The sequence below is a fragment of the Cyprinus carpio genome, chromosome A6, assembly GCF_018340385.1.
Source record: "Cyprinus carpio isolate SPL01 chromosome A6, ASM1834038v1, whole genome shotgun sequence".
NCBI lineage: Eukaryota > Metazoa > Chordata > Actinopteri > Cypriniformes > Cyprinidae > Cyprinus > Cyprinus carpio.
In genome coordinates this window covers 25,965,642-25,991,978 of record NC_056577.1, presented here as the reverse complement: position 1 = coordinate 25,991,978, position 26,337 = coordinate 25,965,642, and the positions used below count along the sequence as shown (strand labels likewise).

The 26,337-nt window shown below is 35.3% G+C and overlaps 3 protein-coding genes across 4 annotated transcripts; 1 reads left to right on the top strand and 2 right to left on the bottom strand.

Moving 5' to 3' along the window:
• Nucleotides 1-693: 693 nt before the first annotated feature.
• Nucleotides 694-13,848, bottom strand: LOC109087613. Of its 2 annotated transcripts, none has more exons than XM_042758740.1 (11): nucleotides 13,730-13,848; nucleotides 10,173-10,363; nucleotides 9,908-9,998; nucleotides 9,127-9,359; nucleotides 8,760-8,996; nucleotides 8,566-8,643; nucleotides 8,265-8,481; nucleotides 6,952-7,160; nucleotides 6,164-6,236; nucleotides 3,101-3,218; nucleotides 694-1,175 (listed from the first exon to the last, which is right to left on the bottom strand). In XM_042758740.1, exons 1-11 carry the CDS (start codon nucleotides 13,734-13,736, stop codon nucleotides 980-982), a joined length of 1,650 nt encoding a protein of 549 aa, XP_042614674.1. In that variant the 5' UTR covers nucleotides 13,737-13,848; the 3' UTR covers nucleotides 694-979. The 2 variants fall into 2 exon arrangements, with proteins under 2 accessions (XP_042614674.1, XP_042614673.1); XM_042758739.1 differs by lacking the exon at nucleotides 13,730-13,848 and adding an exon at nucleotides 11,771-11,996 and having other exon boundaries at nucleotides 9,908-9,999; nucleotides 10,174-10,363.
• On the top strand, nucleotides 13,542-18,040 carry LOC122145345 (2-epi-5-epi-valiolone synthase-like). Its single transcript, XM_042758741.1, has 5 exons — nucleotides 13,542-13,878; nucleotides 14,653-15,286; nucleotides 15,804-16,040; nucleotides 16,207-16,459; nucleotides 17,423-18,040. Exons 1-5 carry the CDS (start codon nucleotides 13,637-13,639, stop codon nucleotides 17,506-17,508), a joined length of 1,452 nt encoding a protein of 483 aa, XP_042614675.1. The 5' UTR covers nucleotides 13,542-13,636; the 3' UTR covers nucleotides 17,509-18,040.
• A 983-nt stretch (nucleotides 18,041-19,023) lies between these two features.
• Nucleotides 19,024-23,548, bottom strand: LOC109058794 (microphthalmia-associated transcription factor-like). The gene is made up of 9 exons (XM_042758742.1): nucleotides 23,439-23,548; nucleotides 22,801-23,022; nucleotides 21,526-21,621; nucleotides 21,291-21,408; nucleotides 21,047-21,139; nucleotides 20,477-20,533; nucleotides 20,254-20,329; nucleotides 19,939-20,086; nucleotides 19,024-19,606 (listed from the first exon to the last, which is right to left on the bottom strand). The coding sequence occupies exons 1-9, from the start codon at nucleotides 23,469-23,471 to the stop codon at nucleotides 19,208-19,210; spliced, it is 1,242 nt and encodes a 413-aa protein (XP_042614676.1). The 5' UTR covers nucleotides 23,472-23,548; the 3' UTR covers nucleotides 19,024-19,207.
• Nucleotides 23,549-26,337: the final 2,789 nt, after the last annotated feature.

The window sequence follows — 26,337 nt, the reverse complement described above, 5'->3', positions numbered from 1 at the left end:
GTTTTTGTCCCCATGTGCTCCCCGTGACCCAGTTTCTCCCTTGTTTGATTGTATTCATTTGATTCAGGTGTGTCTTGTCAATCACCCTCGTTTCATCCTGTATTTAAAGTGTGGTTTGCCCTATGTTCCCTTGTCCAGTGTTAAACGTCAATGCTATATGCTGCGTGTGTGTTCCTGCCTGCCCCCTTACTTGGATTATTAAAGATTGTTATTCATGAATCTCTGCGTCCTTCGCTCCTGCACAGCAGATATCTGTGACAAATATATATATATATATATATATATATATATATATATATATATATTTTTTTTTTTTTTTTTTTTTTTTTTTTTTTGTTGTTGTTGTAGAATTTGTTTTGCATTGCTTGAGGTTAGGTATTGGTTCAAATCTTTAACCATAAGATTGAGCAAATACCACAAAATAAATACATGAAACATCAAAATATAAGCTGCAAAATTTGGAGAACAAAAACGTTATTTTGTATTTTCTAGTTCTTGTTCCTGTCATGTGCTTCCCTTGCCTTCATGTGATCCTGCTATTTGTTCCTTTGTTGTATGTGTCCTGTTTTCATTGATTGTCTAGTTTATGTGTCATGTGTTTATTGGTTAGATTATGTCATGTGATCCCCAGTTTTTTTTTATATTTGTATAGTTCAAGTCTTGTAAATAAAAGCTGCACATGGGTACAGAAAGTTTACTTGCAGTGGACTTTATTACAGTTGTGGAAGACAGTGTTTATCGTAATAGTGTTCAAATATAAAAACCTCATACAAAATGCACTAGTTAAATAATGCACAAGTAGAGTTGCTTACAATTGAGACACTAAACACTACACAAGTTTGTGGACCCATTGATAACTTAAAAGTGTACAGTACATCCCTTCACCAATGTACTATATCAATAAAATCAAAGAATGACTCAGTATCCTTTAGGAACACTGGGTGAGAGTATATTACCAAATCCAAGAGGCAAACTTTCTCTACCACAGACTCTGACCACCCTCTATGACTAAGTTATGCCCTGTCATGTAGTCAGAGGCGTCAGATGCCAAGTATACCACTGCAGCTTGGAGGTCTGTCACTTGAGCCAGTCGTCCGGCTGGGATATCTGACAGCCAGTGCTGAACAAGAGGCTCCAGACTCTCTGAATGGATGAGAGGGGTGTCAACGATACCACTGCAGAGAAAGAGAGAGAGACAGACAGAGACAGATCAGATATGAGAGGCAGGGAGACAGTGTTGTTTCAGGGCCACTTGTTTCAGTTATAGCAGTCACAGTGACATAAAATGAAGTTGGCTATCCTTTAAGGACTTTAGTACTGAGCAGAACAGTTCTGATGGTGTTTACACTGGTTCAATGTCCTTTGATGAAAGGATAGTGTGATTGACACACTCCAAACTGAGCTTCAGAAGTCATAAAGTCCACATGAAATCAAAACTTACCCTACAAAAGTAACAATATATAAAACTGGAAGTTTCCAACGAAGTTGCACTTGTGGTTAAAACAAGGCTGTCTTTGTTCGGTACACATGCACACATCCCTTGCATATATATGCATATATATATTCTTTACCATTCACTTCATGGTCACCATCATGGTAGAAACTCAAATAAATGTCCCAATAATAACACGACAATCACATTCAGGTCTGGCTCCATTTGGTACAGAATGCACACAATCCAATCAATTTCAAAAGGATAATATCAATTCTTGCTCTCTTTTTCAAATGAATTCTGTTGCCATTGCAATTACCGTTTCATGATGACTGTAATGAGTATATTTCTTATATTATAGGCAGCACTAAAAGAGCTGCATGTGGTAAACTGGATCACCAACTGTCCACATCAACTTTGATTTTGAAATTACGTCCAAACTTAAGTGGCGTTTTTGTCCCTAACTAAAGGAAATGCACTCCAAATTGGAGCAAATGTACTTCACACCGGGGCGGCCGCATGGGAAATACAGCCTGTCTGTTCACACACTCACTGACAGCCGAAATCCCCAACATCCTTCCGCGCCATTTAAGCCCGGACGAATAGATTCCATTCGACTTGATACCAAATCCAAGACGGCAGCTAAATTAGAGGCACTGAAGTAGCATGTGACACCTTTAGTTAACATATTTAAATCTCAATTATATTTCTCTTCAGCACTGCTTTATCTGGGAGTACGTCTTGGCAATCAAAGGCTTACTGTGTTCCCTCAGCCAATTTTGTAGATAATGCAGCTTATCACTGTCGCAGCTAAAGTTGCCAATGAAATCAGGCGGCAGTCAACCTCACACGCGTTAATTGTGGTCCCCCCTCCCCGTATGCATATTTACCAACGGTCACTTCACAGAAATCAGGGGCCCACTGAGAGACCTTGTGTTTGAGGGAGGGGTGGGGATGTGACCGAGAGAAAAGAATTGCTTCCTTGCAAATTAAAATTAGAAAACAAGCTGGTGCTATATAGAAATGAATAAAGAGCACATGTGCGCGTGTTGCGGATTTGCTGTCGGAAGCACGGGGGCTTGGGGATGCTCAGCTTCAAGCAACACGCTCACGCTTCCTTTTGCTCTTTTCTTCCTTTCCTCAGAAGAACTGCGTTGACAAATAGATACAAACAAGGCTGCCATTGTTTTGATGACACTTCTGCTGAAGAGGCTAATTTGAATCCCTAATTGAATATAACAATTAAAGAAACTGTTCGCTCTACTCATCCCTCTAGACGTCATCCAATTAAGCTGGATTGCATTGTTTCACACTGTAATTTAGTAACTGAGTCTCAATTGTGTGGCCCATTGTGGAAAATAATGCATTTTGACCCTGTCAAAACAAATTAAGTTTCCACTTAAATATCAAAACAGTCCTCTCTGCTTAATTGGTACAATGCACATATGAAGAGAGAAAGGCTTTTTTTTTTTTTTTTTTTTTTTTGCACAAAAAGTTGGCATTGATTCATGTTACATTCAAAAACATAATACTGGGGAGAACCAGAACACATGCCTCTGTTTAAGATTGCACCAAGTGGGAAATAATCATGTTACCAGCAATAAAAATGTATTCCAGTTAAATTTTGACTTATCCCACAAAGCACAGTCTATGGTTTGTCACACTTACGGGGAGATGCAATTGACTCGAACGCCTCGATCGATCCACTCTGTGCCCAAGGTTTGTGTGAGTTTTACTACCCCAGCTTTGGATGTGTTATAGGAAAGTTGCTTCTGCGGATGCGGCACTGTTGATAAGGAAACATGACATTTAAATCTTATTAAGAACATTTTTATCAGTAATTTCATGTTAGAACCAGCTTTGAAGAAATTGCTCTATGTGTTAAATCAATAAATTAAAATGAATTAAAACAACTTTTCAACTTTTAAACACACATTAAAATCCATTTCATACTCTATAATGACCTAAACATGTGATTAATACAAGGCCCAATTACTTCATTCCCCTCATAACTCAGCAAGAAGGTCCTGAACTCCAATGTGACATGAAAACACTTTCATTAGCATTTGGGACCCCGCAGATGAAGCGATGTAAAATTAATTACTTGGGATGTTCGGCATGCATCATCTTCAAGAACAAAGGCAAAACGCCATTTGTTTGTCTTGACCATCACAGATGCTCAACGCTGCATGTGATGCAGGGAAAAGGGGCTTGCTTTATTAATCATCACGAGGGAGGCTCCAAGTTACATGCAACTTTAGTAGTTAACCTCGTCACCCGGTGATCTCACTGCCAAATTGCCGTGGTTGGGAGCGAGATGATAAATACGGCACAGCTGTGCGAAGGCAGCGGCCGGTCCTGTGGAGATGGGTTTGCGCTCTCTGGCCCCTCATTTGTTTTAAAGGAGAAATGCTAACCGGACAATTGTCAGATTGCACTGGGCCTGGTTTTCAAGGGAAACTGCTGTTATTCAAAAAAGTGGCCTCAAGGTCTGTTTCATCAGAAAATACAAAAAGGTCAACATGCATTAATCCTAGCAGAAAATATGGCAAGAGAACAGGGATTTTTACTGTATTGATGTTTTAAAGAATATTGTAGTTTAAAAGAGCAGTCGGCATGAGAGGATAAAAAGGAAAGTGAAACATATCTTAAATCACATTTAACATACATCCAGATTTTCATTTGACATATCGAGAGCAAGGAAACAAGGCTCCTCTCTGATCTGTAATTTTCAGAGATTTTGCAGGTCAAAGTGCCGTCATCAGAGTCTGTTTTTTTTTTTTATTTCATCTAAGGCCTATGAGTGTTAAAGGGGTAGTACACCCATCAAAAAAGGCATTTCTTTCGTCATTTAGTCACCATGTTGGGCCAAACCCATATGACTTTATTAATACCGTATAAATACTAAAAGAGATGTTTTGTGGAATGCTGTGATTGGATTTTATACATTTTCAATGAATATGCAGCATTCACATTCTTCTAATCATTTCTATTTGTGCACCACAGAGAAAATAACTCATATGAGTTTGAAATGACACTAGAATGTATAATTGATGACAGTATTTTCATTTTTGGGTCAACTTGCCCTTCAACAGCCAGTCTGTTCTGATATCGCTTCATGTGTAAATGCATGTTGCCACTTTTCTTCCATTTTAGGTTAAATGCCTCTTTTATCCATGGGCCTTAAGCAGAAAATTACAAAATAGTTAACAAACACAAATAATTAGAATTATACCAAAATTAATTTTAAATATGCCCATCCACGTTGAAGGGAATGCAGAAGAGAAAAAGAGAGGGGGAACACAATGCTATTCACCAGATGGACAGAGGCAGTGTCATTGTGCATTTTAATTGGACTTTCAAGATGTATTCCCCAACTTGGCTACAACAGCCCCCATCTGATTACACATTATGACAATATTATAACAGATGTCCAGGCCAATAAAGAAAATTCCTGAAGGACTGTATGTAATGTGAGTAATTGATCACTTTTTTCCCTTGCCCTCTACTCCCCCTTTTTTCTTATTCTCTCTCTCTCTCTCTCTCTCTCTCTCTCCACTTCCTGTAGCAGCATGCTTCTGTGTTACAGATTGCACCCACAGTTGGGACTAGCGTCCATATGGTACACAAGTTTATTGGCTACTTGACTACACTGTTGATGGAGTGCTGCTATTGCACAGCAAGGGACCTGTTGGAGGAATTGTGCTACACTGCGTAGCAAATAACGTTTCTTTACAGTGTGCTGCATAAAAAGACTGTTTCTTTTTTTATTTATTTTTTTACTGCAATTCAAGAAGGAGCACCCAGGACCGGCGGCATACCAGGAAGTCCCTTTATAGGAGACTGAACCACAAGTTGCAATTTACAGCCTTTCAACAGCATTACAGTTTTCATGTTTATAATGATGCAAAACTGGCTTCTGAGAGGCAATAGGGCTCTAGTTGAACAAACAATAAAAGGGTCAGTGAATTTTAGATCGTTGTACACACAAACACTTTATTTGGTATATTACATACAATTTAGCAGCTTTCAGTAGTTTTAGTGAGTTAAAAGCTATGCGGAGCAGCCTCTGTAAAAAACTAAAGATGATTCCATGAAGAGTAAGTTTTTCATTTCTGTATTAAAATGCATAAAGTCTGATATAATGTATAAAGTCAAAAATGTGAAATCATGATGATAAAAAATCCAATTATTGAAAAGAAAACCTTATCAAGTAGTTTTGCGTAACTTTTTTTTTATTATTAAGTCTTAGGGTCGAAAGATATATTATTATTTTATTAAATATATATTTCAAGGCAATTTTCTTTCACTCTCTCTGTCTACATAAATACATTATCAATTTATTATTATTATTTATATATTTAATGATTATATGCATACATTTAAATATCCATTTTTTCAATGATCAAGAAAAATGTTATTACTATTAACTGAAACATTACTTTGCAAATAATTATATTTCAAAGCGATATGAAACCAAAACGACATTTCTGAAAGTTCGGCACATGTGTTAATCTAGATTTCCAAATGTTTTTTCTTTGTCTTTATCATGGAAACTTGTGTATCTATACCCTATCAAAAAACAGTCAAGTTTTCTTTCTCTTTCTCTATTTTACTTGTTTGATATTCTCTTCCCAAAACCCCACCCCTACGTTTGATGAGGGTATTAAATTCAGAGGGAAGAGACAGTGTAATATCTCTGCTTATGGCAGCATAAAAATCATCACTCACCTATTAAACTGGCCATGGAAGCTGTGTTGATTATCTTGCCATATCCTTGCTTCAGCATGACACGACCGGCCGCCTGAGGCAGTAATTTGAAGGAGAGAAGAGACAAATGTGCTTTCAGAGGAACATCACAGTATTGACACCTTCACTAATCAGACTTCCACGTCTACAGTCTACAGGGAGAGGAATAACAATCCCTGCATGAGCAGAGAGACAAAAAGTCTCAAAAACTCCCAGCATTCATTTTAATGCGTGTGAGGCATCTCCATCACCTCTCGGTTTTGTGTAAAACAGCTTACTCTGATTTATTTGGTGCCTTGCAGGATTTAATGTCTTCTAATGCTGTAGGTATGAAATCACTTTCCTTCACACCTCTCTTTTCCCCTATCAGAGCTTTTATTCCGTCTCCCGGGAAATGTCAGAAACTAATGGAAAAGTTGTTACTAATATACAAAAGCAACTAGAATCTGCAAAAGTTTGGGCAAATACAAGTAATAGTGACAAAATGTTAAAGCTGCTCTTCTGCATACAACAAAAATGCATGGTGAAGGTTATGTGGCAATTTTGCTTGGTATATTGTATGTTAGGTAGGGATTTGAACCTGGGTGCCTTTTCAGGCTCTGATCTGGGTGCCTCCTGGTGACAACATGATGCTGACTGACTGTGGGTCTATGAAATTATTTGTAAATGCATGCCGCATTCTTAACAATATTTTTTTCAGGAATGCCTAGACTAAATGGTTTATCTCGGCTGGAATTAATGACAAACTAAATATATAAATGAAGTGGCACCTGGCAACACATGAAAGTCCCTCTGAGGTTAATGTTAAAGGTTTGGTCCCATTCCTCTAGACTAGTGTCCTCACTAGCTGAGTTCTTGTTGATGCCAGCATTGTTACAAGCGATGTGAATTGTGCCCCATTTTGAAACAATGTCATCAATCATCTTCTGAACGTCCTCTGGTTTGCTAATGTTCGCGGCCACAGCCATGCTTGAAATGCCTGGAACGACATGAAATCATAAGAAAAAAAATAAGACAAAGTCCAACATGCACATGAACACACAAATATCACTTTATTAGATTAATACATAAATGTGGGGTTTGTCCAATTTTAAACACTTACTCAGTCATATAAACTATATTAAATTAATACAGTATATATATATATATATATATATATATATATATATATATATACACACACACACACACACACACACACACACACACACACACAAAAGAACCAAAATGACTCAAAATGTTGTTAGTTTTTGTTAACAAGATAAAAATATCTGCCAATGGAGTAAAAAAAATATTTTAATGCAAAGGAAAAAAAAGATTATTTTTCTTGCCTCATTGGCAGATATTTTTTTCTTGCTTTAAGCAAAAACTAACAAAAGGTCTTGAAAATTTTGATTTGTAGTATAAAATACGTCAGAATTAGTAAGTAAGAAAATAATTTTTTGCAGTGCACACAAACAAAATTACTGTATATTAAGACAAAAGATGTCAAAAATAAGTCTAAAAAGCTGGGAAACGGTGTCATTCTGTTTGGTACTATGATACTAGGGCTCCATCTGCTGGTTAAATCAATTAATGTACGCATTATAATATAACAGTAAATATGAATATAATATAAATATAATAGCAAATAAAACTTTTGAACTAGTGCACTGTTTTTCAAATCCGATATGGCTATGGCTTCTAGTAGGACCTCTAAAAATCAGTGTTATTTTAGCATTATTTATGTACTTATATAGTATTTATTCATATTTGCTTATATTTTTATATTTTCTTTTTTAATTAGTTTGTTTTCAGTAATTGTTATGTGCTTTTTGTCATTTTTATTTTATTGTACAAGTTTTTATTATTAAAAATATTTCTATTTAGATTTTTATTTTTTAGACTTTAATTTTAATTTCAATTTCAGTCATTTTAGTACTTAAACTTAGCTGCCTTTTAAGTTATTTAAGTTTAAGTTTCTCATGTAATATTTCTTTTTTTTTTTTTTCAAAATGATTTTTTATAGTTTTAGTTGCAGTTATAATTTTAGTTAACAGTGACAACACTGCCTAAAGTACAGAAACATTAAAGTTTCACTTACCTTTCAAAGTCAGTTCATGGGCCACATTCTCTGCCTTTCCTTTGTCCATGTCTATGATGGCGACTTTGGCTCCAGCCTCTCCGAGAGCATGTGCGAAGGCCCTGCCAATGCCCTGACCAGCCCCAGTCACATAGGCCACTTTTCCATCCAAACGTAACCTGTCCAGCACTTGCTTCCCTTGAACTCCTCGGAACACCTCATCATAAGTCACTGTGCTCTATGAAGCATATATCATCATCAGTGATCTGATCAACAGCTGTACTCTAAGTTTTCTTATAAAAATATTCTAAGTACACTGTACCTTCAGCTGTGTGTTTGCCTGAGGTGTGTATGGCAGTCTTCGTATTATAGTGAGGCCATCTCTCAGAGGAATAATGACCTATAAACAGAGATCAAACAACTGAAATTCAGAACTGTCTAGGTTGTCTGTTTATTGTAGAACATAAGTTTTATAAAATGAATAAAAGCTCATATTTGAGAGAAAAACATGCACACCTGCTCTACTCGAGGATCATTTGTGACAAACTGATTAAAATCTTGCAAGGCTTTTCCAAAATCATCTGCTGAGTCCTTGAGGTAAACTCTGCCTTTAAACAGTGTGTTGTCTACACATATAACACCATCTAGCCGCAGCAGGTTATGGTCCAGGAGGAACTTGTAATAGTTGATGTAATTATGTTTGTCTGCGTCGATGAACACCATGTCAAACTGCTCTCCCATGGCAGCTAATTCCTGCAGAATAGTACACTTTTAAAGCATTTTCTTAACAAAATAATCAAATAATCAAAATTCCTTTCTGGACAGGACATATTTAACATCTCAAATGCCTGTAGAGATGAAGGTAAGACTTGTTTTTCCCCACCTTGAGGGTATCCATAGCAGGCCCAGTCTTCACAGTTATCTTTTTACCATGGGGAGACTTGTCAAATACAGGTTGTGCGAATTCTTTCAGGTAAGGCTCCAGCTCACATGCAATAAGTTGGCCATTCTCTGGTAAGGCCTCCGCCATTGACAAAGCCCCATATCCTGTGAACATTCCTATCTCTAGGACCCTCTTTGCTTTGCTCATATGGACCAGCATCTTTAATACCTGACCTATAGAATGACAATAACCAGTCTTAAAATACAGTTTGCACATATACGCTACTGTTTAAAAGTTTAGGGTCAGTAAGATTTTTCAGTGTTTAGTAAAGAAGTAAAATAATTATTTTCTGTTTTAATATATTTTACAATATAATTTATTCCTGTGAATGCAATGTGTGATCCTTCAGACATAATTTCAATATGTTGATTTGGTGCTCAAACAACATTTCTTATCATTAACACTGTTGAAAAAGTTTTTTCTTCTTAATATTTTTGTGAAAACAGTGATTTTTTTCAGGATTATTTAATGCAGAAAATTTTAATTCTAATTAATGTTAATCTAATTAAACTTATTAATGCATTTATATGAAATATAATTTTTTTTAGGCCCCAAACTTTTGACCAGAAGTGTGTATTTTGGTTTTATGAACTGTGAGTAATTGTGTGTATCTATGAAGACATCAAACATAAAGTACACATTATGGCAATGAAAATATTCTTTAAATATTGCAATTAAACCAAAATTAAATAAAAAAGATTTGTATTTTAAAGATGTATACCTTCTACCTGTCCAGTGATGCATGTAACAGGAAGCCTGAATAAGGTTTTTCCATCCTCATGTACCTTATTCCAGTCATGAGAAATTGATTTTTCAGAAAATAAATAAACAGTTACGATAACGTATAATTGCATGTGACTGGCAGCCAAAATAATCTTGCACTGCACAAACACTTCCAGGACAAACACAAACATACCATAAACAAAGGCACATCATTCACAAAACTAATAATCTGCAACCCACACAAAGTTTCAGGTGAATAGTTACCTATACAACTCAGCCAACGGTTCACTTTCCTGGCTGCTCATTTGTTCAAGGTAACCATCCAATCCGCTAGCGATGTCCAGGGCCTTCTGAAGATTATCACGCAGCTCATCTGGAACATTTGCATTATTCTCTGCGATCTCTTTAGCCTTCAGCAGGTACTCAGTGACAAACTCCACAGGAGTGTCTGAAACTAATATTAAAAAGATGGATTAGTACATTTATTAGTACTGCGTGTGATGGCATGATTAGATGTGTTATGATGCAGTCAATCAAAGATAATTTTGTAAGAACAGACACACACACACACACACACACACACACACACACACACACACGTGTGTGTGTGTGTGTGTGTGTGTGTATCTGTCCTTACAAAATTATCTTTGATTGAATGTATATATATATATATATATATATATATATATATATATATATATATATATATATATATATATATATATGAGCTTTCATACTTGCAACCATTCCAAGATAGAATGAATGAATAAATGGGTGCAGTTTGTTGCTAAGAGGAGAAACACAGTGGGTTCCAGCAGGGATTTTATTTAATATTTTAATTTATTTATTTATTTTTATTTTTTGCAGGTGACCATAAAAACACCATTTAATTTGTCTTTTTTTTCTGCCACCTCACGAGGCCCTTGCAGGTATAAACCGCTAGGGGTCCACGATACACTAAGTGGAAAAAAAAAATATCCACTAACTTCTGTGTTGTTTAGTAACCGTAATCGTAATAGGCTATATTATTTAGCAAACCACCGGTTTCTTCTTTTCTTTATTATTAACTCTAAATCTAACTAATGAACATTGGTGTATATCTAGTGGCTAATTGTTGCTGTTTTATATTAAAGCTGTAAATAACCCCTACTTTGTACTTTAATTTAATGTCTCAGTTCTAGGCTATTACAGAAACTTAGTATCTTAATGTTAAAAAATCTAATTTCCTAAGTGAAATTACCATGAATTCTGATAGATACAGGATGTTTCTGTAAGAGAGCTCAAAGATTCCTCTGAGCATGATCATGAAGTTTAACCTGCAAAACCCGTCCAAAAAGTAATAGCTTTTAAAGTCAAGTAATATAAAAATGAATATATATTAATATGCATACTTTTAGAACTTGCTACAGAAAATTCCTCAAATCGCTCCAACAACTGAATAATATCCCTCCCTTCGACTATGAAACTCTAGTGTTTCTACACAAACCTCTAATTTTCCATAAACACATAACGACACATGAAAGAGTTTAGTAAGTAAACGGTTAAAAACATGCAGTATTTTTGTAGTCTGTCTGTGCTGCACGTTGACCAAAGTCTTGACATTACGCTGTCAACTTGGAACCACTGACCGAGTTTAGTAACACACTAACCCTGACTGAAATTCCACTCGTGGCGTTTATATTTGTCTGTGTGTCTGTGTGTAAATTCTAAGTAAGAGTCGTAAGACTATGTATTAAACATGCTTTAGATCTGCTGCAACAAACAGAACTGACGTTATTTCAGAAAATGTGCGGTTTGACTTGTCATTTAGTGATCTGTAAAAAGTTCGGGAATACAAACTAACGCACGTAAACATTCTTACCTTTTGCTGCCTGCATAGCGAATCTTCGTAGCATGAATTGGGAGGGTTGTGTTGGCCGTGCTCTCCGTTGCACAAGCCCACCTTACAAGCATAAACGTTATGCAAATGCTCACGTCACAAACTTACACAAGGTAACGAGTCAGTGCATCGCCCCGTTTCTGTGTGCAGCTTTCACACGTGTGGAACTGCGCTTCCGAGCACTGTAGAGTTGAGTTTCGAGGGCTGCTGCTCTCTGACCCTTGTGAATTCCAGTTTATATTGGAATGAAAGTTATTTTATTATTTTAAATTGGTCATTAATACATCTGAAAAACTACTTATTTTATGTGTGTTATGAGAATACAGTAACTTGTTGTTGTTGTATTTTTTTTACTGAAATTATTAATAATATTAACTTATTTTTTCAAGTCTTAGATGTTAATTAACATTATTAAAGAAACCTTACACTCACACACACAAACACACACATTCAAACAAACAAGCAAACATGACAGTGATTCCAAAGTTCCAAAATATTGGATATTTGATAGCTTGACATGGGACATGCACAGATAAATAGTCAAGTTATGTTGCTATGACTGACTTTTTTTTCTAAGGTAACCTAAAATTGTTTTCAAAAATATAAATCAACTTGTTTTATTCAAGTCTTAAAAAAAAAAAAACATGCTAGTCTTCCAGAAGTATGTTGGATAGCTTGAAATGATGGGGCATGCAAAGATAAAAGTGTAAAATTATTTCGTAATATGACTACCTGTTTTGTTTTTGTTTTTGTTTATTTGTTTGTTTGTTTGTTTCTCCTGCAGGTAACCTAAAATGTGTTTAATAAAAAAAAGGAATTGTGAAAGTGACTTTATGTTCCAAAGAATTCCAAAGAACATTGGACGTACCATGGGGCATGCAAAGTTCAAAAGTCAAATTATTTTTTTTATATGACTGACTTCTTGTAGGCTAACTAAAACTCCATAAGATATCATTCCATAACACATATCTAGTCCTCAAAATCATAAAATTTCCTTACAGTGTAATTCCAAAGTATATCCACTTAAAATAAAAAAAAAATGCTACTAATGTACAAAAATTCCAAAGATCATAATTCATCATTTGACATTTTTGAATAGCAAAGGTCAGTGAGGTCTGCATTAAGTTTGCTTGTGTGCACGTGATTTCTTATCAAACAGTCAAACCTGTTATACCACCTTCTCTTTATACACCATTGACTTCAGTGGTCTTTTCCTTATCTCACTTGTATTGGTATTGTTTTAGTTGTATTAAATAATTTAGGTGTATTCATTAATCATTTATTTGTGTGTGTGTGTGTGTGTGTGTGTGTGTGTGTGTGTGTGTGTGTGTGTGTGTGTGTGTGTGTGTGTGTGTGTGTGTGAAAAAAAAACTCTAATAACTGGGATTAAAAGGGGAAGGGTAAACCTCATGATTGTTATCAATGAAACATTGCACACTCTTCGAGTCTATCAACAAATGAAAGTCATCGCCTTCTTTAAACACTGATATTGACAGTTCTCGGAATGGAGCACATTCTGACATTCTGCATTTTCATGACACTGCACTTTGGTGCTCCATTTAAGAAAGAAAGAAAGAAAGAAAGAAATTTAACTTCATAATCGTGAACAGATCCAATTTGCATAACAGCACCTATCGATCATTTAGCTCTCATATAACGTCCAGTCATATTTCATAACCCACCCGCCTCGGGGCGTTTTGCGCACGTGTGATCATCACATATAACTGTTCGTATAGCGAACGTGAGTTGTGTAAGTTCAAAATCAGTGACACATCACGGTTTTGGAGAGGGAGAACCTTTCATAAGTTTTCCGCGCAAGCTCCTCCCAGATTCCTGCTGATACACCTCATGGCATTATTTAATGACGCTACAAATATGGAGAGAGCTGAAGAGCCTTTAACAGTTAATACATCTGAAATCCGCCAGCCAGCTGTTCCTTACCACCCATCCTCGGAGAACTCGGCGATGGAGAACCTCAACAGACAGAAGGAAACCGTATTCAGCCTAGTGCAGGTGAAGGGGACGTGGAAACGCAAAGCAGGGCAAAATGTGAAGCAAGGAATGAAAGGACGAGTGTCAGCTGCTAAAATGTGCGTATAAATCAATAAGTTCTGCGAATACTGCACCCACCTACATGGATAAGCAAGTGTGTTTTTATCTGATCCTAAACTGCATTACGTTTATTAATATATGAAAAATATGTATATATATTTAAAACGAATACATTTCCTTTTGATGGATTAACAATATTTGAGTACAATTTTAAAGAATTTTTAATTTTAATTACTTTTGGCATTTCATAGCTTTTGATGTACAGAATTTAATAACAACTTATGTATAATTTTGCTACAAGTAAATGGACATAGTAACAGAGCTACAATTTCATATCTATTTCTCTTTCCTTTAACTAAGTCTACAGTAAAACACGAGGAGTCAAACATGAGCTCACTTTACATATCCAATGCAATTATCTGCTTATGCAAAGCAGGTTGTGTCAGTATTACAGCAAAGTGCTATAGTAGTTTGTGTTGCTATACATCCATGGAGCCTTTACATCTATAAATTATTAGAAAATATATATAAAAAAATTACATTTAAAATTAAATTAACTTTCTATATATATATATATATATATATATATATATATATATATATATATATATATATATATAAATTGAAAGTTAATTTAATATATATACATACATACAGTAGTACATATTTTAGATTTTAATTAATTTGAAAAGAGAAATATTGCAGTCAGGTAGCACCACTTATATTTTTTTTGTAATATTTAATCTTACTTTTTTATATATATATAATCAAAAACAAGATACAAAATGAGTCATGAGCTTTATATGTTGCAGTTACGAAAGCAGCTCCTCTAGTGGCACCACCTGGACAGTGGTCACCCCCATCACCTTCACATATACAGTTACTCAGACCAAAAATCTTCTTGACCCCAGCAATGATACTCTGCTTTTGGGCCACATCAGAGACACTCAGCAGCTTGAGGCCATACGGTCCAGCACCAAGCCCTTAAAACGCTTCATAGTCATGGATGAGGTAGTATACAATCTCTATGGTTCTCAGGTCACCGACTACCTCGAGGCCAGACACGTCCTGTACAGGATCCTGCCCCTGCCCACGACGGAGGAGAACAAGTCCATGGAAATGGCCCTGAAGATTCTGGAGGAAGTCCACCAGTTTGGTGTCGACCGGCGTACGGAGCCCATCATCGCCATCGGAGGTGGGGTCTGCCTGGATATTGTGGGTCTCGCAGCGTCCCTCTACAGACGGCGCACTCCATATATTCGTGTTCCCACTACCCTTTTGTCATACATCGATGCTAGCGTCGGAGCAAAGACAGGCGTGAATTTCGCAAATTGCAAGAACAAGCTAGGCACCTACATTGCACCTGTTGCTGCCTTCTTAGACAGGTCGTTTATACAGTCAATTCCTCGCAGACACATATCTAATGGTCTAGCAGAAATGTTGAAGGTACATTTTTTCCCCTTTTTTGGAATATTTATTATTATAAGTTTTATTCTTACACCACTCTGCATCATATTTGCTGAATGAAATCCAATACTTGTTTCTTGATCATTTTGGAGTGCTGATTCCAAAAATACTGCCTGTTTTCCTTCAGCACATCACACTTTCTCCCAAATTAGGAAATGCATTGTTTAGCATTTTTGCTTTCGACAACCATTAAATTAAGCATCTTTTTGTCAGACTTTTGACATTTGACTGCTTTTGTTATTTTGTATTAAAGCTGATATATTAAGTATATATATGTGTGTGTGTGTGTGTGTATATATATATATATATATATATATATATATATATATTTAATTTTATGATATTTTTGAGCTGAGCATCATCAAATTATGTAATATTAGGCCTTTTTTGCAAATCAGCAGAATTTTTTTCAAGAAGCAGAGCTGTGTTTTTATTATCATTTGTCTTTTTTTATTTATGTTTATATTGATTATATTTGTGTTTTTATTGTTTTTAGATGGCTCTCATGAAGCACAGAGGGCTGTTTGAACTTCTGGAAATGCAGGGGCAATTCCTTTTAGACTCGAAGTTCCAGTCTGGTATGGTTCTAGAAGACGACCGCATTGACCCTGCTTCTGTTTCTACCCGTGTCGCTATAGAAACCATGTTAGAAGAATTGGCCCCAAACCTGTGGGAGGATGATCTTGACAGACTGGTCGACTTCGGTCACCTGATCAGCCCAGAACTAGAGATGGTATCTTCACTTCATACTATGGGTTGTGTGGGGTAAAAAATATAGTATAGTAATAAAAAAAATTGAATTGAATTGAATTCCTAAAACTGTGGTTCAGGTTTTGGTTGTATATGCAATGCAAAATGCAGCAATAACTTTTTTTTTTTTCAAAATTTTTTTTTTTTAGAAAGTCCTACCAGCTTTACTCCATGGTGAAGCAGTGAATATTGATATGGCCTACATGGTGTATCTGGCATGTGAGATGGGGTTGCTCTCAGAGCAGGAGAAGTTCAGGATCGTCTGTTGCATGCTGGGGCTGGAGCTGCCAGTGTGGCATCAAGACTGCACCTTTGCTTTGGTTCAGAAATCTCTACGTGACAGACTACAACACTCTGGAGGGCTTGTGAGAATGCCTTTACCAACAGGCCTAGGAAGAGCTGGTAATATATTTAAATCTTAAAGTTCTTAAAGGCTAATCTAGGACTGGAAAAAGAATGCCAAATGCAAAACATAAAACACAATGAACCATATAATTATGCATGGTTAGGGTAAACTGGCTTAACTTTTAAAAGGGAGGAAAAGGGAGACAAGCCATGTTTTTTTTTTTTTAAATGTCATACCACCATTTAAACTCATATTTGGCATTTTGGAATAACTTCAAGACACAATGTTTCATGCAACCATGGTCAGGTTGTTAGACATCCCTTCATCTTTAAAAAACTTGAACATTGAGACCTTGATACACTGAGAAAATATGACCCTACTGTAGAGGGGGGAAGCAAGGGAAAAAAATGTATTTTAACATTGTTTTACCATGTTACAAACAAAGGTTAAGGTTTTTTGGTAACACTTTATTTTAAGGAGTCCCTGTTACACATGTTACATGTACTTACTATTATAATAACAACTAATTATGCACAATTGCATGCAAGTAAACCTAAGCCAAACTCTAATCCTAACCCTAACCATATAGTAAGTACATATAGTTAATTGATATTAAATGCATAATTACACTGTAAAAAGGACATTATCAGGAGAAAATACCCCAAAACGCGTATACGCGTTAATCGACTCCAGAGGGTTAAAATAAAGTGTAACCAATTTTGTTTATTAATTATTATTAATAATTAATTATCAATAATTATTTAGTAAATTATATACATACATACATACACACATACATACATACACACACACACACACACACACACACACACACACACACACACATATTATAATGCAAGTACAAGAAAATCGTAAAAGTATGAATTTCATGACATGAGGTTATTAAAAAGAAGAGATTTTAAAGCACCCAAAAGGGATTTTTAACATATCGTGTAAAGTGTTAGTCACATGATTTAAAAAAAAAAAAAGTAAATATTTTTTCCTCATTCCTCACTTAGAAATCTTCAACGACACTGATGAAGGTACTCTGTTCCGGGCTTATGAGAAGTGGTGCGATGAACTCAGCACTGGTTCACTTCGATGAGACCTCAGCCAATGTTTACTTACAAGGGAGCCTCTTAGTTTAACAATTTATACACATGTATTATTCTATGACAGCTTCTGTTTCCTTTTTATTCGGCATACATTATGGGCATTTAAATGTTTTACATTTAAAACAATTGCTTCTAATTACTATAATTGCCATTTTAAATGGCCATGAATAGAAGAAGGGTGACTTGATATGTCAAGATCTTTCTTTAGTTGTGTTTAAGGGTTTCTTTCCCACCATTTCATATTTGATAAAGGAACATTTCGCTTAATAATGAAATCATTTATTAAAAATGTAAATAAATAAAAAAAAAAAGTCTGTCTGATGTGTTTGATGTAATGCATGCAGGTTTATAATAAACAATTCTCTTTAAACAAAGTCTCCATTATGATGAGAAAGACATATCCTATTATGTTTCAGAGCAACAATAGCTTCAATTTTGTGAACACCATCACAAATACCACAGATATGCGCAGAAAACATGACATCATTTGTCTGGTATTCAATTAATGCTCTCTTGTTTTTATGTCTTCATAAGTCTTAAAAACAAACACAAGAATAATGGATCTTAATATAAGAATGCTACTAGATTTGAATCAGATAATCAATATAAATTTTAATTCCTGTCTTCTTCAATGATTTGTTCCATGAATAAAACTTCTTTTTTGAGACCGTATTATTTTTAAAAAATTTCAGTAGACATCTATGAACTGATAACAAATATAACATACTGTAGAAGAGACGGATATAGAAGAGACTTGTAAGAAATTTGTACTTTAGATTTTCAGTAGCAAATCATTCATCATTATAGATACCACATATCATTGTGATAAAAATTTGTATGTTTTTATCAATCACGATTTTGACTTGATTTTGAGTTTTGATTGCACATTTAAAAATTTAAAAATCACTGGTTACTGATTAAAAACACTGCCTGAGTAAAAATAATATCTACCATGCTGTGCCAAAGTACATACTGTACTGATAAATCAAGATTAATGTAAAAAAAAATTAAAAAAGGAAAATTCCTTTTATTCACCAATTTATGTTACATGACAGATCTGTGAAAATTTGACACAGTGACACTAAATAAATCTTAAGTGTTCAAAATTCCCAACAGCTTTCTCATGGTGGTATGACGATCAAACTTCATATCAGTAAAATATTTAATTGAGTTATAGCTAAAGACAGGACATGTTTTTGATGTTTTGCGCTTAGTGTTAATTAACAGTTGTAGAAGTGAGTTGAATTGTGCACGCCTAGACATATGTTACTGGTTACTCCACCCATGGAAAACCTACACCCCAAGAAGTAAAGTTCGACAATATCAAGCCAACTCCAGAAATCACACTTCAGCAGTTTTTATTTTAGCTATTTTTCATATTGTTCTAGAGAAATCCTTCATAAATCTACAAATTGTTATAATTGGTGACTCTTAACTAGTACAATCCAACATGATAAATGAAAAAAGAAGAAAAAAAAATATATCTATATATATATATACCCTTATTTATACACACTAAATATTCTAAAATACAAGAAAAGTACTGTACGTAATTGTTCTCTTCATGTTACACATGATCTACTTTGAAAGGAAACCACCTGAATGTGACATGGCTACTCTCAGGTAACATATTACACAAAGAAACATCTAATCATCTAACTTTGGTTCATCAAAAGTTTGTTCACAATGCTAAAAGTCATTTTCATGTTCATCCATACTGCTGCTGCTTCTGCTGCTGTTGGATGGGATGGGGGATCCAGAGGACAGCAGGGGGTCACTGCTGCCCACTGGAGACAGGCTGTTGTCCATGAGCATGTCCTCTAGCTTGGTAGAGGCCTTGCTGGTGCTGTCGTAGACCTCTGGTTCCCCTTCCTCCGTGGAGCTGTCGTTGTAGCTGATGGTGCCGTTGTTGAGGTCCAGAGTGGTGGTACGGGACAGGTCAGGACTGGGCAGGTGTGGGTACAAATCGGATGTGCAGTCCCCCATACCAGCCTCTTGTTTGATGGCTCGAGCCACCAGGTCAGTGGAATAAAGGCTGGGAGAGGCTACAACGGCGAGTCCATGAGCACGGGCTTGCATCTCAAGCTCCTGGATCCAAACCAGAAATGACAAATATGTGCATGAAAAGTTGTGCGTGTAAACAGTAGGGGTATTGTAAATCAAATGCCATGTGTCAAAATGAGGGAAATTCCCCATAATCAATTACTTGAGTGTAACTTTCGAATTTCATGCAGCTGAAGCACTGGGCATACTTTATAAGCTTTCAAAGCAATGTTACGCTTGGCCATCTAATAAAAAACCCTTTTGTCATAGGGCATGTCAAAACATACTTGTCCACAAAAACTGATCATGTGACTAGTTGCCGGGAGTTTAACCAATCACAGTATGTGTTGTGAGCTTTTGTTTACTATTTGGTTTACCTGAATACGAAGCAGGAGATGTCTGTTGGCCAGTTCTAGTCTCTTTTGTCTGTTTTCCAGCTCTTTTGCTTTTTGCTGCTCTTTCTGCAGTTTCCTAATATAATCCACTGAAGCTTTCAGGATGGTGCCCTTATTCCACCTCATGTCTCTGCAAAAACGATAGCCAGACGGTTACGCTGTAACTACTAAATTTGTACATATTGGTATAGAATTGGCTGAATATATAAATACAGTATATATATATATATATATATATATATATGTAATTGTAAACCAATGTTTCTTTTTATTTTAATATTAATTTTTGAGACTTACGGATCATTTGACTTAGGAATTAATGTCCCCAGCTCCTTAATTCTATCATTTATATTAAAACGCCGCCTCCTTTCAACTGCATGGATGGAAATACCAATAAAGATTAGACATTATTATTATTGTTATTATTATTATTCTATTCTGTTATATTATACTTAGCATTTAAAATATATAAAAAACATTTAAAAAATGTTCATGCATACAAAGTAATGATTAGACTCACTGAGGTTGTGGTTGTCTTTCTTTTGTCTCTCTTTTGCCAAGGCTCTGACCTCTGCCTGCAATGAGTAATTATGTTAACTAAAACAACTTTCTTCTTAAATTAATAAACTTCACAGTTTTAACATCAAAGCTATAAATCTTTCTATTACAAAGTTCACAGTTTCATCCCTAGTGCACCAATGTATTCTAATGTGTTGCAGTGTGCTAGAAAATTTTCATTTAAATTTAAAAATGTCAGTATTTAAAAACTAAAAATTTCAAAATGAAGTACAAATGTGTGTGTTTGTGTGGAGCATGTTTACCAATCAAGTGTCCATATTGTGTGCAATTACTGTCTTTATCAAATACATAGGCAATTTTGACACATGCCAACTGTGCATTTTGTTTGAAAATAATTTTTCTTTACTTAGTATGTATGTAAATGTCATTTCAAATGTAAAACTTGTTGACACACATTAGGCAATTAAATAATATGTTCTAGATATAAATGTACAGTCTCATGACAAAAAATAAATAAAAAACTCTTTATTCATGCTTAGAGCCTTCAGAGGCTGAAGAAATGTAAACATACCTACTGGAAAACCTTCGGGCCTTTGATAAGTGTCAAATGTGCCACATGATCCGGGCTTGTCCATTATGTGCATCATGCCAGGTGCTGGGGTAACTATTTAATACAATATATCTGACATTGATATTGTGCATTCGGAACTGCACACAATATGGATACTTTTCCTATACCTAAGAATGGTGGGTTTTGGCATGGTAACCAAAAGTCGTTATTAACATTAATTATAGGTAAGATAATGTAATTTTACCAGATAATTCCCTTTTGACGGCCGGTAGGTTAGATGAGCAGGAGTTGTTAATGGTAATCCCAGCTGGAGGAAGAGCATGATTCCTGTACATGTCCATCAGGTTTGCAGAAACTGGAATCTGAAAAATGATAAACCATAACCACAAAGATTTCAGTGCATGTGTTGACTCTTCAGGTGCTTGTATGAATCTTAAACATAACAAATGTGCATGATACTACAATCCTAGGTCCTTTACCGTGTTAGTCATTTGAAGTCCTGCATCCATAAATCCTAGAATGTCATCATTGTAGCTTGATTCCAAACCTATGATGTCTTCAATTACATCGTCCATCTGTAACAATTCAAATATAATATAAAACAAGAGCATAATGTGTTGAGATCACCTTTTAATTATAGTGCTTTATGTTAGTAATGAAGTCATAACCTGGCTAATAAGAAATGCTAAACCAATAAGATAATTGACTATTAAAACAATGAAAGATGACCATACACCACATACATGAATAATTTCTTAGAACTTCTATGCTTTTTTCCCAGTTGACACATTTTACTTTCCTAGAAACCCTTACAGCACTGATGTACTTAAGATCAAAGACTGCAGCGTCTCTCACAGAAAAAGGCAAGAACTCTTTGAAGAAACAGTGAGAAATTTTCAGTTGTGCAACTTACATAACTTGTTTTTTGACATCTAATAGGCTTCAGCATGTAGTTACTTAATACTCATAACAATGTTCATCCTTGATAGAGTGACATGCATTACCATTTAAAAGTTTGGTCAGGGTAAGATTTTTAAGAAAATAATACTTTTATTCAGCAAGTGGCAGTAAGCAGTAAGGGCATTTATAATGTTACAAAAGATTTAAAGTCCCCTTCTATTTGTAAATGTTTTTTTTTTTTTTTTTTTTTTTTTTTTTTTTTTTTTTGTAAATGATTTTTTTTTTTGTAATTCATAAATAACACTGATTTTTTTTTATCAAGGTTTCCACAAAAATATCGAGCAGCACTGTTTTCAACATTGATAATTAAAAGAAATGTTTCTTGAACACTAAATCAGCATATTTGAATGATTTCTGAAGGATCATTTGACACTGAAGACGTGAGTAAGGATGCTGGAAATTAAGCTTTTCCATCACAGGAATAAATTAATTTTAAAATAATAAAAAAGTTATTTTAAATTGTAATAATATTTTCATGAAATTGTTTGTACTATTGTTTATCAAATAAATGTAGACTTTGTGAGCTTAGGAAACCTTTGAAAGTTTTGAAAGGTAGTGTATATAAAAATATTTTTAATAAGAAAAATATCCAAAACTTCATGCTTTGGTAAAACATAAATTACATGGAGAGGCATTCTTGTTTTCCCTTTTCCTTATTTGTCTATGGACATTATTCACACACATTTTAGGAAAACTAAGCTGCGTTGGAATCCTGTCACTGTATTCACCATATTTTGACACTATAGTTTAGCAAAATGTATTATCTGACAGTCTGATTGAGCTTTTGCATCTACCTCTTTCTCACAGTTGAGGGTGAGAAGGGCCATAGGGCTATTAGGACCGCTGGCTCCTGGTCCAGGGGGCATGCCGTGCTCCGTGGGTTGGCTGGGGCCTGGTCCTGTGCTGGCCTGTGGGCTTAGCTTGGCTCCCAATGCACTGGACAGGTAATGCTTCACCTCCTGCCTCTGGGTCTGCTGGATGTGGTACTTGGAGGGGCTCTCCAGGTGGGTTTGCACCTGAGTCACAAACAGAGAGGTGATGCCAATATGTTCAGACAGACATTCAGATACTTACTTATACTGTATGTTATTTGTGCATACAATTAATTTCTATTCTGCAAATAATATTATTTTGTTGTTGTTTTTTTATATATATAGAAAATAAGCTCACATTTGGACTAAATGCATTGCATACATTAATTTTATAATTGCTCTGTGTATAAATATTGCAAGCATGCAAAAAAAAAAAAAAAAAAGACGAAACGCACAGGCTTGCCTATAAGTCTGAGAAAGGAAATTTCAGGAAACACACTAGTTTGCTTAGGAAAAAAACAGTCGATTAACAAATTTAAACAATGCCGCAAAATATAACTATTTTGCAGCATTTAAACTATTTCTGTTCTAGATCAATAAATAATAAAGTCTCATCTCACCTGGTAATGACTGTACTCTAGCATCTCCAACATGTTAAACTTAAAAATGTAGCTTTTTAAAAAAAATATTCCCTTTGTGGATTCAGGTTATCATGTGCAAAAACTGACCAATATATCAATCCAAAAGAAAATACCAAAGACAAATAAAAGACTCAAGAAGTATATAACTGTCCTCAAATTGTATTTCTTTACCAAAACTATTAATTTAACCAGAACGATGAATTTATGCCTTTATAGAGTTCATTTGACGTCACCAGTCCATTTCCACAATAGTCCCATTGAAACGATGGGTTACTAGTGTCTAAACTGAAATTAGCTTACGGCTAGCTAACGTTTCATCTTTAGTTCCACTCATCCTGCATAAAACATTGTTTGTTCTCAGCATCCGGCATACAATCACTGCTACTGTTAGTCCAAAAACAAGACAGTTTAAGATTTATCTATCAAATAAATAATGAAGAAAGAAAGAAAAGAAATAACTTTTCCGTACGATGGGCCTTTGGTAATTGCATTTTTTAAAAAGTTGAAATATTGTGCACATGTATGTAAGTGCGCACAAACAAACTCAAAGTCATACAATTCATATACAGTTGAACCACTGGATTAGGATCTACAAACGCATTAAGAGGCAGAGTGTTCTGTTTTCTGTATATAGTTTAAGAGCTGTTGGATATTCAGTATGTTATGAAAACAATAATCCTCAAGCAACCACTTCTCAAAATGTTTTAGTAGCTCATTTTGGATTCATACTGTACATCTGCACAAAATACAACAACAACAACAACAACAAAAAGCTTAGAAAGATATTAATGCTTACAACCATTAAAAAGGGCATATAAATAAATGAAATGTTCCAAAAATTGTTTAATCATCATTTACATAACCATTGTTTTGTGTCTTTTGCACGTTTGCACAAAGCACATGTGTGTATGCATACATAAGATATCCAAGTGATCCAAACATGATTTTTTATACATGCCTATGACCTGCTCATAATAAGCATGGGATTTGTCCGATCAAAGATTAATATTAATAGAAGTGCCTCAGGTACTTTTCATTTCATAATTTGAATCTGTTAAACCGTAGAGCTGTTATTTAAAATCAATAAGAAATATAACTGCAAGCAGTGATTACTGGGGTTTAAGCAGTTTAAGGGATTTATTGAATCTAAGCTGTTAGGAAATAGGCCTGTTAGAAATTTTGGGCTGACATCACAATAGATCCATGATGAAGAATACTGTAATACACACACACAATCTGAAATGAAGTTTTAAAGTATAATACTTAATACACAGTAAGCATATTTACACACACACACACACACACACACACACACACACACACACACAGAGAGAGAGAGAGACACACACACACACACACACACACACACACACACAGAGAGAGAGAGAGACAGACACACACACACACACACACACACACACACACACACACACACACACATATTTTGTTGTAGATACAGAGATTTGAAGTAAATGGTAGGTAACAAAATGCCAACTGCTATCTTCTCTTTATAATAATTTTCAGGTCTCACTGAAATCATATGTGGTTTAATTGCAAAATGTAATTTCTCAATATAAATGAAGTGGTAAACTTTGACAAAATTTAATTTTAAATGTTTTAACAATAATTTTATAATAACTAAATATGAATCCAAAAGCAACACTTGTGAAAAGTATTATTTTAGTGAGTTGACTGAACCCATTAGGCTGATCCTCTAGTGGTTACAGTTGCAATTTCATGGAGTTTAACATCGAGATATACTGTTTTTATCCTTTATACCCATTATAGTGCCAATTTTTTGCCAATCTCCATAAAGGTTGGCATGCTTGTTTAGAATCATATGACCCATGAGTGGACTTCAGACTCCAGAGAATTGTACTGCACTGATTTTATTGAATTTGAGTTGAAAACCAAGGACTAGTTTTCAAAAGAAGGTTTTGTAAAGGGGTGGTTGACTGTTTTTTTTCTAGGCTTGATTGTGTTTATGGGGTGCAGTCTAACTTGTGTAAATGCTTTGTGTTTTAAAAAACTCATTATTTTTAACATACCTTTACCTTTATTCCACACCGCTCTGTCCCTTCTCAGAGAAACGTGCTGAACATTTCCTGCTTTTATAAAGCCCCTTCCTCAGATATAGGCGATGGGCTCTGATTGGTTAGCTAGCCCAGCGTGTTGTGATTGGCTAAACTGCCTCTAGTGCGCGTCTAAACGTTCCGCCCCTCGGCTCAGTGGCATGTGCTCCGGTTGTATTGTAAACAACGGGTTCCATAATATCGCTTATCAGTTTAAGCCCGATTGAGAAGCAGAGGATATTATTTGAAGAGGATAGTGCAGAACCTGTGCAAGCAAAAATAACAACTTAATTCAACAATCTGTCTCCTCTGTGTCTCTCCACATCACCGTAGCGCCATTTTGTAGAATATCCGCTGAACGCAAGCAGCATACGCTCTTCTGTGTCAGCCGCGCTGCACGGATGCACTGTTTTTGTTCAAATCAAAGCGTAAATACACATAGAAAACGTATCCTTGTGTCGCGTCTGACTCAGAAGAGTATGATAAGCAGTTTGCGTTCAGCAGGTATTCTCCAAAATGGCGGTACAGTGATGCAGAGAGAAACAGAGGAGACAAATTATTGAATAAAGTCATTATTTTTGTAAAAGTAGGTTTTGGACACAACTCAGTTTTGCGGAAAAACCAGACTTCGTAGAGCGAACCCATTGGGAGTTTTATTTGTCCCAAGGATTCCAAAGATATAACATTTTTGAGTCTACGACAAATGGTCTAAGAGCTATGGCCTTAGAATATGGAGCCTAAGTCTAATTGTGATAAAAGGAAAATGATTCCTGGTCTTTCTCTTCTTTTCCCATCTGTTTCTCACC